Below are 17,037 nucleotides of genomic sequence, written 5' to 3' on the forward strand. Positions count from 1 at the left end.
GATATCAGAGAATATGGCATCAGACTTCACACAAATGGTAAGAATGACAATGCAGCTTTACTGTAATTGTTATGCTATTTGTAGTGAGATCACATTCCGTGCCATAGTTTCAGATCCTCCCCGACTTTCTGATAGGCGTTTCCTGCTGGGCAGAAGTGCTGATTGACGGTCGTCGCTTGACAGACCCCCGCCTGCTTTAATCAGCTTTAGTTCCGAAATCTAAAAGGTTTTTTTTAAAAAAGCCTCTGAGGACTGTCCCAAAAACAAACACAGAACAACACTTCCCTCAGGAAAAGGCTCATAGCTTGTGTGTGTATGTGTGTGCGTGTGTTTCTTTGAAGTGAACACCCAAACACACACGTCTTTATAGGCACTTTTTAGGGGGCCGAACACTAATAAAGCAGAAACAAAACACAGGCTGTGCGCTGGGTGTATGCATGCGTGTGTGTGTTTCTAAAGAGGGAAAAAGAAAGAGAAAGAAGGAATTTGACAGAGAAAGTCACACCCTGTTGCACATTTAACATTTGCACTGTTGACCTCTGTGTGCCTGCAGTATCAGGAAATAAACTGTTAAAAATAAAATGCTGTTTGTTTGGTTCAAGAAATAGTTAATCCCTTCAAAAAATATTTTCTCTCATCTGTCATTTACTAACCCTCCTGTCAGTATGACTGTTTTGTTATTCAGATTTATGATAAACACCTAATAAATATCCCACAGGAGAAGAAAACATAAATGTTTGAAATGACTTCTCAGTTCATATTGGAGAAGCCAATGCCACCTATTTTTATTTGATCTCTTTATTACATTGCAAGCATGGTGGAGGATACATAAAAATCGAAGTTATTTATTTACATTATAAATAAATATTTACCTTTTTAATTTAATCCTGATGTTTTGATTAATAAAATAATAATATTGTTTAATTTGTGGACAATGAAAGAATAACTCATATACCATCTAGATACTCTGATGGATTTGAAGGACATTTTACAATGTTTACATTTTACAATTATTCAACCAACACAAATTCTAAGAGCAGTTTGTGTTAAAGCAACTCCATACAAAAATTATATTTAGAACATCTCTGTTAAATAGGTTGGTTACAGTTTACATTAAGGTTTTACAAAAGTTGTATCTGTTAAAATTATTTAATACCCTGTGACCAGTCCAGGGTAGTAAATGATTATATGTTATCTAGATTACTTAATCAGATTCCACAAAGTAAACAATTGTAATTAGATTATATTATATTTTAAAATACTTGTAATCAGACTACACTCACTTTTTATTGATTTTCACATAATAAAAATAAATTATTTATAATTTATTGATTCTCCCTAACTATTCTTTAAAAATGTTACATTCTGAAATTGTTTGACACTTATATACATTCAGAAAATCTTCCAGTTTTGTGTATATTCACACAAAGACCAGTCGCTACTCTGGTTATTATAATTACACAGACAATTGAGAGGCCACACAGCATTTGAACACCGGATTTACAAAAGTCTTTTACAATTTTAAGAAGTGTTTATCAACATTTCTGATTGCATCAGCTACTGATGAACGCACTGATTACTAATTTTTAATCAGTAATTTGGAATCTGCAATTTGCAGACTACAATTTGCAAGTAATTTACCCAGCACTGCCTGTGACTAACAAACACTAACAACACCACCAAACAATAAATAATTTTATTTTTAGTTATTTTAACAAAAGAGGTCTTGTTGTAAAAAGTTAACAGTATGTTTTATACACTGTAAAAAGTGAACCTGTGCAGTTGTTGCTTTAAGGAGGAATTTCTGATACTACCTATAATTCTAATTTTGTTGTTATAACCTAGTTCAATCAAGATTATGTAACATAAAATGGGAGAATGTTATTTCAACTTAAATCCATTACATTGCCCCAACATACAACTTCCAATAATGCTCAGAACAAACACATTCAAAACATGCACACCTGCTCCATGCTGATTTGTGAATGTTGGTTCATTGCGAAATTATGATTTGAAAATAATATATTTTAAGTTGCAGCAAAGTGAAAATCACAATGGACACTGCTACTCTTCAGCACCACTGTAAAAAAATATAGTTAGGAAAACATCAACATATCTCTCTCACACTTATTACAATCTGGTCTGACTTTATTTCTATCATACTAAACTTCATATTGAGAATTGAGGTTTAGATGTTGATGTTTTATTGAAAATAATCAAGTTTGAGATAAGCATTTGATTTAACTGGGCTCTTGATTCTTGAATACTTAACATCAGTTTTTCTCTGATTGCTGCAACTGTGTATTTTTAAGGCACATTTGTTATTACAACAGTTGTGAGAGAAACTGATCAGATCTTGATTACTTATTGACCTAGTAATCATGTAATAGTCAGACTCACAGGTCATATCAGGAGTCTGATGTCTGAGAACGTTAGCTGTTAGTCTCATGATGTCATGACAATCAGACAATCAGATATTGTGACTTTTCTCTTTTATTATATAGGAAGTGTTATTAACTGTGTCTTTTTGACTTACACAAAGATCAAGAATCAGTGCATGAATCTCAACAATGGTGACAATTTTACCTAAATGGAGAAATCAGGTTACATCTACTGACTGTTATGATTCAGTAAAACTTGTTTTTTTCAGGTTGGTTGAATTAAGTTATAATCAGTAATCTTAAATCATTTATTTCATTTCAACAAAACCAGTTATTGTAGATGTTACCACATGAAGAACAATTTCTAAGTTGAACCAACAGTGTTTTCAGTGTAAACTCCTTATTGGTGGTGACAAAAGTTTTTTTTTTGTCCCATATTTTAAATGAAAAAGGACTTGGGGATTAATATATATATATTCAATATAAAATAATCCAAAGATATCAACCAATCAAATTTAACTAAACACATCTTTTAAAAATAGGATTAGTTAGTTTTAAAATTTGTTACAGTGTCACTCTGATACCCCAGATGATTATTTATATACAGTAAATGCACTCCTGTCCTGCAGAGTGTATAGTCAGCATCTGTCCCTTCCTGGATCTGCAGTTGTCACATCTTGTTTATGTGTTTCTAGTAGTAGTAGTTCAGTATCCCAGTTTCATATTTTACCACAGTTATTAATTTGTAAGTTAGTGCACCAATTTTTGCAATTTATGTAATCTGGAATCAGTAATGGACTAAAATTTGCAAGTTATTTACTCAGCACTGCATGTGACTAACAAACACTAACAACACTACCAAACAATAAATAATTGTATTTCTTTTAGCATTAACCAATATTATTAAATGCTTATTTTATTATTATTATTAATACACTACCCAATGAGTCCCTGTGCTCTTTCTATCATACAGGGCTCAATGGGCAGACAAAAGCTTGGGGATGGTCGTTGAGAGACCTTCTGCGAATATGTGAAGTGGTTGCTCCTATTATGTGGATCCTTGTCCCCCTCGGCTCCACCTTAGCTCTCCAATCCTCTGGCAATCACTTGGGTCCTCCATCCCTCTGACTTCTCAATGGTCCCAGTCCAACCAGCATCACCTAAGACTTTGAATTCCCCCATCTCTTCCCTGGCCCTTAAAAGGGTCATCGGATGCCCATTTTCCACAAGTTGATATGATTCTTTAGGGTCTTAATGAAAAGTCTACAGTATACTTTGGTTAAAAAGTCTTGCCAAAATGAGCTCTGCAAAAATTAACCCATTCTGATGGATTATTCCTTTAAATGCAAATGAGCTCTGCTCGCCCCGCCCCTCTCTTCTCTCTGTGGAGTGACAAGCTGCTCTGGGAGATTGTTTACTTTAGCCGCATTTAGCATGTTTAGCTGTGAAACTTGCTAACTGGCATGTTATTAGGAAAGGTGATTGCAGGTGATTCATTAAAAAAACCCTTATACTCACTTTTGCTGTAGGTGAAGCTGGATCACAATCATGATTTGCGTGAACATAGACGCATTTATGAAGATCGGGAGGCGCATTCCCTTCACAAACAAACGTAATTCACTGCATCTTCAGCGGCTCAGATGTCAGGAGTAAATGACGACCACTGTGTTCATTATTACATCCAGCAACACAACACCTCAATCGCTCAGTCGGAGATATTCTTGTCTAACTTACACCCCTGCTCCAGCATCGAAACAATGGCATTGACTGTTACAGCTGATGTAGGGCGGGTCTGATGTAAGACGCTCATGTCAATCAACTATCGTGGGAGCGGCCTCTGTGGGTGTGACGCCACACCGACAGGCATCCGAGAATGGCTTGATTTGAAAAAAGGTATATTATTTTTACAGATTAATTAAAAACCACTGCATGGATTTTTATCATTATAGGATAAATGTGTACATACACTGCACACACTAATGTTCAAACAACATGTATAAGTGAACTTTGCATCCGATGACCCCTTTAAATTCTCTGGTTCTGGCTTCAGGCTGCAAAATCGCTCTGGTCTCCACCTCTTCTGTCTCCCTCTCAGCCTTCAGATCCACCGGCTTCACCATGGTCAGCGGTCAAGCAAGCTCTGCTAATGATTTCTAGCCCTCTAGCTTTACCATGCTCAACCACTTTGCCGGTTCTAATGTGGTCCCCATTGTCATCTTCTCTGCTGGCTAATCGACAATGGCCATCTCATCCACACAACACCTCTGCTGTGGGCACCTGCTTCTTAGATGCTTACTGGTGGTTTTTTAAGACCACTTTGCAATTACAACCAACTGTGACACCAGAACAGCAGTGTGAATGTGTAAAAGGTGTTTTAACTTTCATCACTTCTTGTGTATGGCTCTTTAATTATATGTAGCCTGCACACTGCACCCCTCAACTGTGCTGTATACACATTGTTTTTAAAGAAAGAGTGGACATGACCATTGGTAACTTGAATGTGCAAGGGTTTCAGTATCATTGACTTCCAATTATTTCACCCGTACAATAACAGTCCACTATGCTTGCTATTGCAAACCAGTATATCATATTATTTTAATTCATTATCATAAACAGGTTTGTAAGTAGTTTTACATTTATTTCTAATTCCCTTAGGGATTTTTTAAAAAGTATTTGAGTTATAAGCTATTAACCAAGCCAGACAGCTATGGTGTGAATCACTGCAAACTTTTTGAAGAAAAAATGTGAAAACCAGAGAAAAAAACACAAAGGTACACTGCCCTCCAAAAGTTTGGAAATGCCCTAGAAAAGTGGGGTTTTGGGCAATATTGGCATGAATCCTTTTTAATTTGTGATAATTTTGCACTGATAAGGGACAACACAAACTACAAAAACATATTTTATTACATAAACAGTTTATACATAGAAAAAATATGAATTTTCGATTCAGCAAAATATCCACCATTAGCAGCTATTACAGCTCTGCATAATCTGGGCCTAAATTCATTGTATTCTAAACTTAATTGGCAGTCAGTTTTGTATTTGTGCAAAAAAAAAATTTAAAATGCCAAGTTTAAACCAGTAACCAAAATCCACACTTTGACCATTATGTAATCAAAATGAAAATTATTACCTGGTCTTTTTGATAATGTCAAGTTACTTTAATGTAGGGAACAAAAAAATGATTTATGCAATTCCACTTTACCAGGGGTGTTTCCAAAAGCATTGTTAATGACATAAGTTAAAAATGATGGAAAAATCTAAAATGGTTGATTTAAAAATGCATCATATTTTACATTTATTGCAAAAATACATATCCATAAAAAAACATTTAAGTAGTTTGAAGCCTAAGGAAATTGACTCTAGATAATGTGTAGTGCTTTATCATGGGAGTGGGTGGGCAGTTTTCTTTTGGTGCAATTTGCTTGTCCTGAATGGAAATTTCGCTAAAGAATCATGGGTAAAAAATAAAATAAATAAAATAAATAATAAAATAAATAAATAAGTTGAAATAATGCAGCCTGATGGCCTCAGAAAAATGTTACTTAGGTTACTTAGTATATTGAACTTTTCATAAATGAGTTTCATAGTTAAGTTTTCACATATTAACTAGATTTTGCTAAGATAATAAGATTTATGTATTTATTTATTTATTTATTGGTAACATTATCATATTGAAATATACAGTGTATGATATCGCACTAATGGACTAAGTCCTGGTTGTCATCTATATCTAGAGATCCTCCTGGTATGTGAACTATCTTCTGCTGCAGAGACACAAAGCCTGATCCTCCAAACTCTGCTCTAGAGTATAAGAGCCAAGCAGGATTATCCACACCAGATGAAACTTTAGCCCGATTTCAAAGAGACTGACAGGGATTAGACAATTACCTGTTAATGCTCTCATCTGCCAGGAGTCCACAGTAAACAGTCCTCATCTGGGGCTGATTATGCATATAAACACTCAAAATAAACACTCTTAAAGTATTACTCTACAAGGAAAACAGCCTACACTTTCTTTTACATATTCTTTTATGCTGCATTTTTATTACTTTCACAAACATTCTGAGGACAGCGTTAGAGATAACACTCATGATGCCACTGTGAAATATTACAGCTAATAAACACATTTAGAAGTGACCCTTTCTTTGGCCTCATGGTTGCCTCAAATGCTTCCGAGTTTCGGGTCTTAAAATAACAAAGTAGTGTTCCATGAGTGCTGATATTTTAATACCCTACTATTAACTACAACTTCAGCATCAATAAACTCCTGATTTACTGCTTATTAATAGTTATTAAGGTAGTTGTTAAGTTTATGTATTGGGTAGGGTTAAGAGATCTAAAATATAGTTATGTAGAATAAGGCATTAATATGTGCTTTAAGTATGTATAAACAGACTATGCTAGTAAAATTCTTGCTAGTTAATAGTAAGAATTGGTCCTTAAATTAAAGTGTTACCAACACCAATCTATCGAGTTTATTGTTCAGATACATTAATTGTGAAGTAACAAAGGAGAGTAATCGCCGAACAGCCACTAACAAAAAAGAAGCTTTATACACTTAATATAACAGAAGTCCAAAGTAAGTCCTATGGTTTTTAATAAAGCCAAAACTGTTACTGTGTATATTTATATTCAAAATCCTTTGCCCACTAACATATGTGTTTGTAATGTTACAATCTTATGCAATTCTCTATTAAAGAAAATTGGCCTTTCCCTCGCATTAGAAACTAGCTTTTCCCTAGCAAACACCAGGAACACTTTAATAACCATACTTCAACCTTTATACTTAAAACCTCCAAATTTTAAATCGGTACACATGCACATCACTCATTGGAACATATTTTGAGAGTAATATCATGAATTAAAGCAGGACATGAAAACGGGGACATAATGGAAAAGATATTTGTATTCTGAAGAATAACATAAAGATCTGGATACACAGAATGATTGAGGGATGTAGTGAATGAAAGGAGCAAGATGGTGTGTGGAGGTCTGAGACAGGTTCTGAATCCTTTTCCCTGCGGATTTGAAGACGTCCTGTTTTACTTTTCCTTTCCTGCAGGAAGCTACTCCACACTGTGTGCAAAGACCAGACACACAAACACACACACACACACACACAGACACACACCATTTCAATCGCATGTACAAATAAATAAGAACTCTTATAAGATGTACAACTATAACACACTTCACAAATACATTTTTCTCATTCACTTCCACATGCTCAAATTAAGTAGTGCTTTCTGTCACACTGTTACTACATCTCCAGTGCTTCAGTGCTATGAATGTTAATCTGTATTATGTCAGTGTCAATTTTTTTACACCTTTACTGCATCACAACCATTATAGGCACCCTTTTGTGTGTCAAGATCCAAAGCGAGACACTTTTAGCAGAGGGAAAGCTACATTAATTATTAAGATGAAAAATGAATGCATGTTGAGTAAGGGAGATGAGGAGATGAAGCAAACAGTAAAAAGTCAAACAGCTGTGTGACACGGTTGCAGTGTCATGGCTGCATTAACGTCTCTTGTTGTCATGGAGACATGATGCGATAAGATCTCCCACAATTCATAGCCACCCACATGTAGGCTTTTGTACTGTCAAGAACGTTCACTGGTAGCTTGGCAACTGCAGGGCATGGGGGTGTCAGGTAAAGACTGTGCCATCATACAAACACCTTGTTCACCTGAGTTAAACCTACACATTTTTGGTCCATTAACTTTGAGGATTTAAACATGTCAGCTGTGAAACTGTCATTTTCTCATCATGCTTATAAATGCATTTATGTTAAACGTCACTTAGTACATTTATTTTGTATCAATGTTTATTTTAATGTGCAACATTATTCTGATTTTACATTTTTTGTAGACTTATCACACATGCACACAAACAGAGACTTGTTCATCTCTGTGTGTGTGTGTGTGTGTGTGTGTTCCTTTGATGATGTCCACCTGTCTCAGTAGGAACAGAAGAACATCCCTCCCTCTAATCCCTCTTTCCGTTCCTCAATTTTCACATCTCTGCATGAACATGCACTCAAAGAAGAAAATTTGCTTTGTATGTAAGGACATCACCAGCTTGCAAATGTCAGCTTTGCTACATAAAGACTGAGCTCAGTTAACAGGTTTTTGATAAGACAATATTAAATGTATGTCCAGACTTTTATACATTTGAAACAATGATTGAACTGTTTAAAAAAATAAATAAATAAATAAACGAGTCCTTCCTTACATTCACTTTACACTTGCATTAGCGTAAGGACATTTATTGTCCTTATTTGCCAAAAATCTAATTAACGGCATAAATATACCTGCATAAAATTTCTAATTAATGGCATAACCTGCATAAACATAGGTGTGTCTCTATGGTTTGACTATAGTTGTGAGGCCCAAAATATCGTTCCTTTTCAAAAACGTCCTCACTAACACCTGACAAGTGACCCACACCTTACTAAAAAAAAATTAAAGTGCGTATCGGCCACTTCATGTTTGCAAATGAAATCTTGTTTGGTTTCTGCGAGGGTTATGTTTAGGGGTAGAGGTTGGGTTAAGCAATAGACATAGGTGTGTCTCTATGGTTTGACTATAGTTGTGAGGCCCAAAATATCGTTCCTTTTCAAAAAAGTCCTCACTAACACCTGACAAGTGACCCAGACCTTACTAAAAAAAATTAAAGGACGTATCGGCCACTTCATGGTTGCAAATTATATATTTTTTGGTTTCTGCGAGGGTTATGTTTAGGGGTAGAGGTTGGGTTAAGCAATAGAAAAGATTATTAACCTGATACAAAAACAATGAAAGTCTATGAAATCCTCATAATATAGTGAAACAGACGTGTACATGCTTCCCGCACGCCCAAACAACTGACCTCATGTTTCAACCCGATTTCAGAAAGTGCGGGCAACGGGAATTTCTGTCTTTCAGAGTATATACTTAAGCACGCACTACAAACTTCTGCATTCTACATTTCTCTCCTTTTCTACTTCTCCTCCCTCTTCCTTCCTTCCCTCTCCACACACACTCGCTATTCTTTTCCTCACTGAGCCTGTGACAAACGATGGATCTTGTTCACACCTGAAAGAGCATTTTTATTGCTATCTTTCAAAATCTTTGGCTCGTGGTGAGGGCTAACAACGCCTGGTGAGTTTTTCGGGGAATATTTTATTAAAACAAAATCTTTGTTTAGCTTATTAACTAATTACAGTAAAACTTTCCTGAAATGCCATGACAGATATTATTTTTAAGACCAACGGCTTGTCATTTAGCTAGCTATATTCAACCAGCAGAAACTATATATAGGCCTGTATATATGCAGAAATCGGCGTCGAACAGGCGATAATATATATAATCGTTAGTTAATTTCAATTGCATAGCCTGTGGTCAAGAAGCAAAAAAACTGTGATGCTAGAGACAGGAATGTTATTTTGATTATTAAAAACAATTGTAATTCTAAAATATAGTAGGCGATTTACAATGAATAAATATAGGCGCAATTTCAACAACTCTAAATCACCTCTTACAGGATTTTCTCATAAACTTCCTCAATCGGTAAGCAGGCTACTTAACCCTGATTAACGAATATTTGCTTTAATAATCTTGCTATGGAATGAACATGTTTGCAAATGTTAGCAGAATTACGTCACTGGTTAACAGTGAGTTGTATTTGGATATAGTGAATTTGTGTCGACGGCTGTTTGTCCAATGGATACTGTCGAATCTTAAAAATTGAGTGTTATAGTATATTATAAGATCCAATTATAGTGCTTTATAAGCTATCGTTTATTTTTATTCATTTATTTACATTAAAATAGCTCTGTAGACAAGCTTATAATGATTAGGCTAATTACTAATGTCGGGCTATTTTTATGCGTATTTTCTACTTTTCCTGATTTTTTCACACCTCTTGAACTGTATCATGCTGTATTTTATCCCATCACTGTTGTGTAGGAGAACATGTTATCCTGTATGCCATACGCTCTCAAGCTCTTAATTTGTTTTAGCCTTTATCAAAACAGCACGTGGATTGCTCCAAAGTAGACTATAATAGCCTAGCCAGAGCATCCATAAAGATGCTGTCAGGTCCAAGGTGCTGAAGAAAGGTCATAACTTATCTTGTGTTGAGTAGACAATTGTAGGCAAGTGGCCAAGACTCATTACAAACCTGGCAGCAACTGACCTGTAAAAAAAAAAAAAACATAACCCATTTATTATTATTATTACTTGGTTGATACGTAACAAGTGTAAAAAAAAGATTTTAATAAAACTTATTGAGAATTTGCTTTCATTATTTAAAAATATGTAGTTATTACAATTAGTAGTAAACTAGACATTTAGGCTAGGCATGCGAATTATGCTATTTTTTTTTCACCACCACGGTTTATTATTAGTTGACTTTATTATTAGTCGTGGAGGATATTTGTTTTGTCATAATCAGTTAATTAGAAAAGAGGAGAAAGATGTATGTAAGCTGCATGTAATAATTTATTTACGGACATGCCACTTGTTTTTTTGTGAATAACGTGAGACTAATATTATAATGTCTCCAGAAATCAGTCGATCATAATGGTTGTTGCTGGAAGATGCAGATTCTTTAATTTCCAGCTATATACAATGACATTTTCTACAATCACAGTTTTATTTAGATCCAGACCCTTACATGACACACTCGGACTAGTCTGTGTAATGGAGATAAATATTGTGGCGCAATGTGATCCACTAAAACAGATCCCATATGAGTGATTTGTCACATTATCCTTTACATTTGGGCCCTTGTTCTTGGTTATGAGCAGAACCGGCAGCTTTAATGCAAAATCAAGCGCTTAGTCCAAAAGAATATTGGGAATAACTAACGAAATATACAAGAATGTAAAACGATTTCGAGCCAAATAGAACAACAGCGCTACAAGTCACTTCATGACAATTAAGAGGAACATTGTAGGAGCAAAACAAAATGGTAAATAAGGCTCAAGCTAATCCAAAAGGAGGTAAAACTGGAAAATAATAGCTGGTAGAGATAACTGCTACTACTAGTAATTTAAGGGAAAATAACGGTTTGTCCATTTTTATATTAGTTTATAAATTAATAATTATAATTTATAATGATTTATTTAAGCATAAACTATTAATTTAATCAAAAATGATCCTTTATAATTTGAGGGCGAAGTCTGGTTAATTTTAAAAGTGGTTTGACTCCGCTGGAACCTTGAATAACAATTCGGCTCCTGCACCTGTTATATGAACTAATTATGTCTTCTAAAACTGTGTCGGTTTCCAGTTGTTGGTTCAACAGTTGTGGTGAGAGATATAGTCCAGAATTTAGAGGGTACGAAGCAAAAAGGATAAATCGCTTTCGAGGCATACGAATCAGGAAGCTTATGTCCTACCGCATCAAATATGTGTGAATGTGAGGGAGTGTGTGAAGGAAAGAAAAGGCGGGCTTAAGGAGAAACCAAACCACAGTTTGCCCTCCTTCTCTGTGTGTGTCTAGTTGAGGAGAAACTCTGAAGCGCAAGAGCTTTGTAAAAGCTTTAACGCTGACATTAAGCTGTCCACATACAAAAAAATAAAGGAAGAAACTCTTTACATGATTGCAGTCTGACGATTTCGACTGTCATCAAGACAAATCTGCATTGCTGAGCTGTTTTTTATTAGTTCACGATTTTGTTTTGGTGTAGGTCTGCGTGCGCAATGATGGCCACCTACCCAGGCCCCGAAGATAACAGCATGATACTCATGGACACTACCTCGAGCTCAGCGGAGAAAGACCGAACGAAAGAGGAAACTCCTCCCGAGAGGGGACCGGACAAATCCGACCCGACTCAGAAACCACCGTACTCCTACGTGGCGTTAATCGCGATGGCAATTCGCGAGAGCTCAGAGAAGCGTCTCACGCTGTCTGGCATCTACCAGTACATCATCAGTAAGTTTCCTTTCTACGAGAAGAACAAAAAAGGATGGCAGAACAGCATCCGACACAACCTGTCACTCAACGAATGCTTCATCAAGGTGCCTCGGGAGGGCGGCGGTGAGCGAAAGGGCAACTACTGGACCCTGGACCCGGCATGCGAGGATATGTTCGAAAAGGGCAACTACCGGCGAAGGCGACGCATGAAGAGACCGTTCAGGCCTCCACCGACCCATTTCCAGCCTGGCAAATCTCTCTTCGGCGGTGACGGGTACGGTTACCTCTCCCCGCCCAAATACCTGCAGTCAGGCTTTATCAATAACTCATGGTCTCCTGCGCCTATGCCATATACCTCCTGTCAGATAAGCAGTGGGAACGTAAGTCCCGTTAACGTGAAAGGTTTGACCGCGCCGTCCTCGTACAATCCGTACTCGCGCGTGCAGAGCACAGGTCTCCCGGGCATGGTGAATACTTACAACGGCATGAGCCACCATCATCTCCACCACCATCACACGCACCCTCACGCGCTCCCGCACGCTCAGCAGTTGAGTCCCGCCACGGCTGCACCCCCTCCGGTGTCCACCGGTAACGGGACAGGGCTGCAGTTTGCTTGCTCGCGCCAACCCGCAGAACTCTCCATGATGCATTGCTCGTACTGGGACCACGAGAGCAAACACTCCGCACTACACGCGCGGATTGATATATAGCTCGGGCGTCAAGAGGCCAAAGACAGATCAACATACTCGCTAAAGGACAATAAAAACAAGGTCCATCGATTTCAAAAAAACGCATAAAGACATTTCATACGTTTCTGCTGATTTAAGACTGATAAGAAGGAAAAACTTTTACTGGAGCCTCAAATTGTGGAATCATGTCAAATAGCCTGCCTGATGCAGGGACTAAAGATCACTTTTTTTCACAGGAGACTCCTTGACATTTATGTTCTGAATGTGTATAAACTGTTTCAATCAGATGAGAGAGGATGGCCGGCAGATTGAAGGTATAATCATCATGGAATTACAATTCATGTTTACCTGAATCCATTCTGTCAGTGCCTCTGGAGTGAAGTATTGGGTTCTGAACCCTTTTCTAATTTTTTTTTCCTTTTTGCTTTTGAATGTTTAAGGATACAGTGGAGCTCTGGGCAGGTACACAAACGTATACACCTGTGTTTTGGCCTCTTGTTTCAGTGTTTAAGGGTCTCATATAGGGGTCAGGGCACGTGACTGCCAGTTTGGATTTTTGTACTTTGTAAAAAAAAAAAAAAAAGAAAAAAAAAAATTAAATAATTTTAATGCATATGACACATTGGGGCCATGTTTAACTAGCACTTTCCAATCGTTTTTTCTCCTTTTTAATAGGTCTAGTTTTTATTCTTTAATAAAAACATTGTGAACTTAACACTGGTTTGGGATTTTATAATTTATATGGCATAATTCAGCGATTATTATTATTATTATATAATACGATTTTCTTTTTCGGAGTACTGCAACTATTCAGTAAACTACAGCTGTGGCCTAATTATTTATTTATTGTAGTAACCTATTTTATGTTTATACAGGCGTGTAATTTAGAGTTTAATACTTATGTGAGAGATAAGTTTCTGTAAGAATGAATTTCCAAATAGAACTATAAAAAAATTCTCTGCCGCACGAAGTTGTTGGTATAATATAAGCTATTCGTAATTCTAAAGCCCATAAAACGAGTGCGAGTACGTGAAACAAAATGCAGCCTGCAGATGAGGAAAAATTGCGTAATCTGCTGGGACAAATTATTTTGCTGAAGTTGTAAATATTTAGCCCTGTCGAATCCATGTCATGCACTACACAAATGGCAAAATATTGTTGTGATTATATTATTCAAAACTATTGACGCATGTGTCAATAATTAATATTTTTAACAGATTTTAACCAAACGGGTTTAACTCCATATATGTATAGTTTCGCATTTTGTCACTTTTTATGTCGTGTGTATGAAACACATTTCATGTATATACTAGAAGTACACGATTGCTGTAATATATAATGCAACTTTATGTCTTTGCATTTCTTAAGTGAATATGCTCATCTGAAAAACTTGTCAAAACGACGATATTCGAAACTGATTACAATTATTACCGAAGCCCCATAATACTACTAGTTAAATAAAATGCATGTTTTTGAATGCGTAAATGCATGCATTTAATTTTACATAACATAAACAAAATTCTGCGCAAACAAAATAACTAATAGATTTTACATACATATATTTTTTAAAATGTTCTTAAAGATTAATTGATTGAAATTATTATAAAGTGTTAACCGACTTCCTCTGTTCGCGAAACCTAAGGCTGGAACTGACTCCGTCATTCTGTGTTTTTCGAAAACATGTTTTGTCATGTAGGCTACTAACGTTAAGTAAACAGTGTTTTAAAGTCCCCGGTTTAAATAAAATGCATTATGTTTTCTTACTGTATCCGTTAAGTTAATGATTAAGGCCAAACTCAATTTTAGATTGGATAAGACTTTTTGGACTGCACGAATATGGGCATATACATTAAAGAACTCCTACATAGACAATTCACTTCACTTTTAACAACAAGAACAACAACAACAACAACAGTTGAAGACGAAAAACAATAACTATTATATTGAGAAGGTGATACACAATGTTGTTCGTTGTTTGAATATATCCTATAATGACTGTTTATAGCTTTCATGTCTCCTCACCCTCATCTGCCAGCCACTACAGTCATTTTCAGGTGCCAGGTGTGTATCACATAATACGCCCGCATGCAGGATGCTCAGGGCCAGTGGGAGTAAAGGTGGGCCCCCTTTTAAAAGTATCTAAATAGGCTATTTTGTGTGTCCCCAAAAAGCGCATCGTGGAATGTTGTCACAAAAGAACTTTGCGCCTCCTTAAACTTTTTTGACGGAGTTGATCACAGGTGTATCCTCAAAAGAGTTCATCTACAGGACAAAGATCATATATAATAAATTCAACATACATTTATTTCAGTTAGTTGAGAATAATATAATCTACAGTGGTCTTTACTATATTTGCAATATTTTAGAAACCAATTGTTATCCATTTATATTAGTAATATAGTAGCCTACTAATTATATAACAACAACTTGAGTGTCGCCGTCTGTTAACGAAGTGCTGAATTGTCATTCGATTGTCAGTCAACTTTATTGGGGCTTATACTTTTTTGCTTAACGTTATAAATATTAATTTAAAAATGTTATTTTTATATTTTTATATATTCAACCAACTGTTTAACATAAATAGGCTTAAATATAAATATATTGGGATTATTTTTGTTCAGATCATAGGCCTAGTTTACTTTTACACAATTATGCTACTGCTTGGTTGATATCTACGTTTTGCGAAAAGCCGTAAGCCTAAGCAAATAGATTCGAATCTTAGAGTTAAAGGCCGTTTCTCAAAAGCAACGTTACAAAAGAAATCTATATAGTAACCTATAAGTTCTGGAGTAAAAAGCTAAAGTGCATCCTAAGGACACGGACACGTGCAGCCACCTGCTGGATAACTACTAAATTACACATGTCAAAGTTAGAAAACATTCAGTAATTTTGCATTTACGTTTATTTAAACCAATAAATGAAATTAATTAATAAAAATAAATTCAAAAATGAATTTACACTGTGTACCCATTTGTGTGGACAAATTTACAAACCAACTTTATACATAAAATTCATTGGGAGTGTCAATGGTTAAGGGTAAAATATTTTGCACTCTGCAGTCCGATGGAAAAAAAAAACAAAAACAAATAAAAAAAAATAACAAACGGGGGAAACATGAACTTCGACAAAGCAGGCCTAATTGTGTAGGCTAATATATAGTTAAGCACAAACTGATTAATAGCCTAATTGATATCTAATAAAAAAAGAAAACTTTAAACTTTTCCTACCAAGTGAATTACAAATACGCCTATTTAATGTTATACATTTATACAAAAAGTCGCGTGATTACCATTTTAGAACAGAGAGCTACAGCCAACAACTTTTGCCTTACCTAGCATTTTCATTCCCTACGAATTTCAGTTGCATACAAACAATGCTGCTACTTTGTAGAAACTATCAGCTCAAACTATTGTATTTTATTTATTAATTAATGTATCCACTCTAACGTTAAATTAATATTAAGTGAAAGTAAATAAGAAGAAATTTAGTTGTGTTAGATCATGGGCTGAATGAGGCTGCTTCCTCACGTGTTCACTGTAGCAGAATGAGTGGAAGTAATAAAGCGTTGCTAATATATTTTTTCTATGGGAGATGAGCGACACACTCACGTTGGTGGAGCAGAATTGGATTGCTAAAGCAGGGCGGGCGGTAACGGCGTTTTTCGGGAAAAAAGGCAAACAAAAAGTAGTAGATTTCATATTAATTTTTGGATGTTTTCATTGTGACTAAACTGGCTGGGTCAACAAAAGTGTAATAAATTGTCTGTTGTGTGAGCGTAATTTTTTCTCTACAATTTCGTTTGAAAGTTAAACGCTTTGGAAGTTTTTGCATATATGCACTACCTTTGAGTGAATGCTTAATTATTAGGTCGTGGGTTTGGTGCGGACAGATTAAAATCTAACAAAATGAATGGAGTCAAATTATTCTTACATACTGAGCAAACAACATTTGACAGCACTACGCACAAGGCACATTTGAAGAGTTTGAGCGTGTGTTAATCCATGAGATCTTGCGCCCACAGTTTCACGAATAAGGCTTATGATGGTCCTATAAGGTTTCC

General features: G+C 35.9%; 1 protein-coding gene across 1 annotated transcript; it reads left to right on the plus strand.

The window, feature by feature from the left end:
• Positions 1-6,507: 6,507 nt before the first annotated feature.
• Positions 6,508-16,745, plus strand: foxl2a (forkhead box L2a). Its single transcript, XM_051130137.1, has 2 exons — positions 6,508-9,527; positions 12,062-16,745. Exon 2 carries the CDS (start codon positions 12,075-12,077, stop codon positions 12,996-12,998), a length of 924 nt encoding a protein of 307 aa, XP_050986094.1. The 5' UTR covers positions 6,508-9,527; positions 12,062-12,074; the 3' UTR covers positions 12,999-16,745.
• The last annotated feature ends 292 nt before the right edge of the window (positions 16,746-17,037 follow it).

This window comes from Labeo rohita, chromosome 15, assembly GCF_022985175.1.
Source record: "Labeo rohita strain BAU-BD-2019 chromosome 15, IGBB_LRoh.1.0, whole genome shotgun sequence".
Lineage (NCBI taxonomy): Eukaryota > Metazoa > Chordata > Actinopteri > Cypriniformes > Cyprinidae > Labeo > Labeo rohita.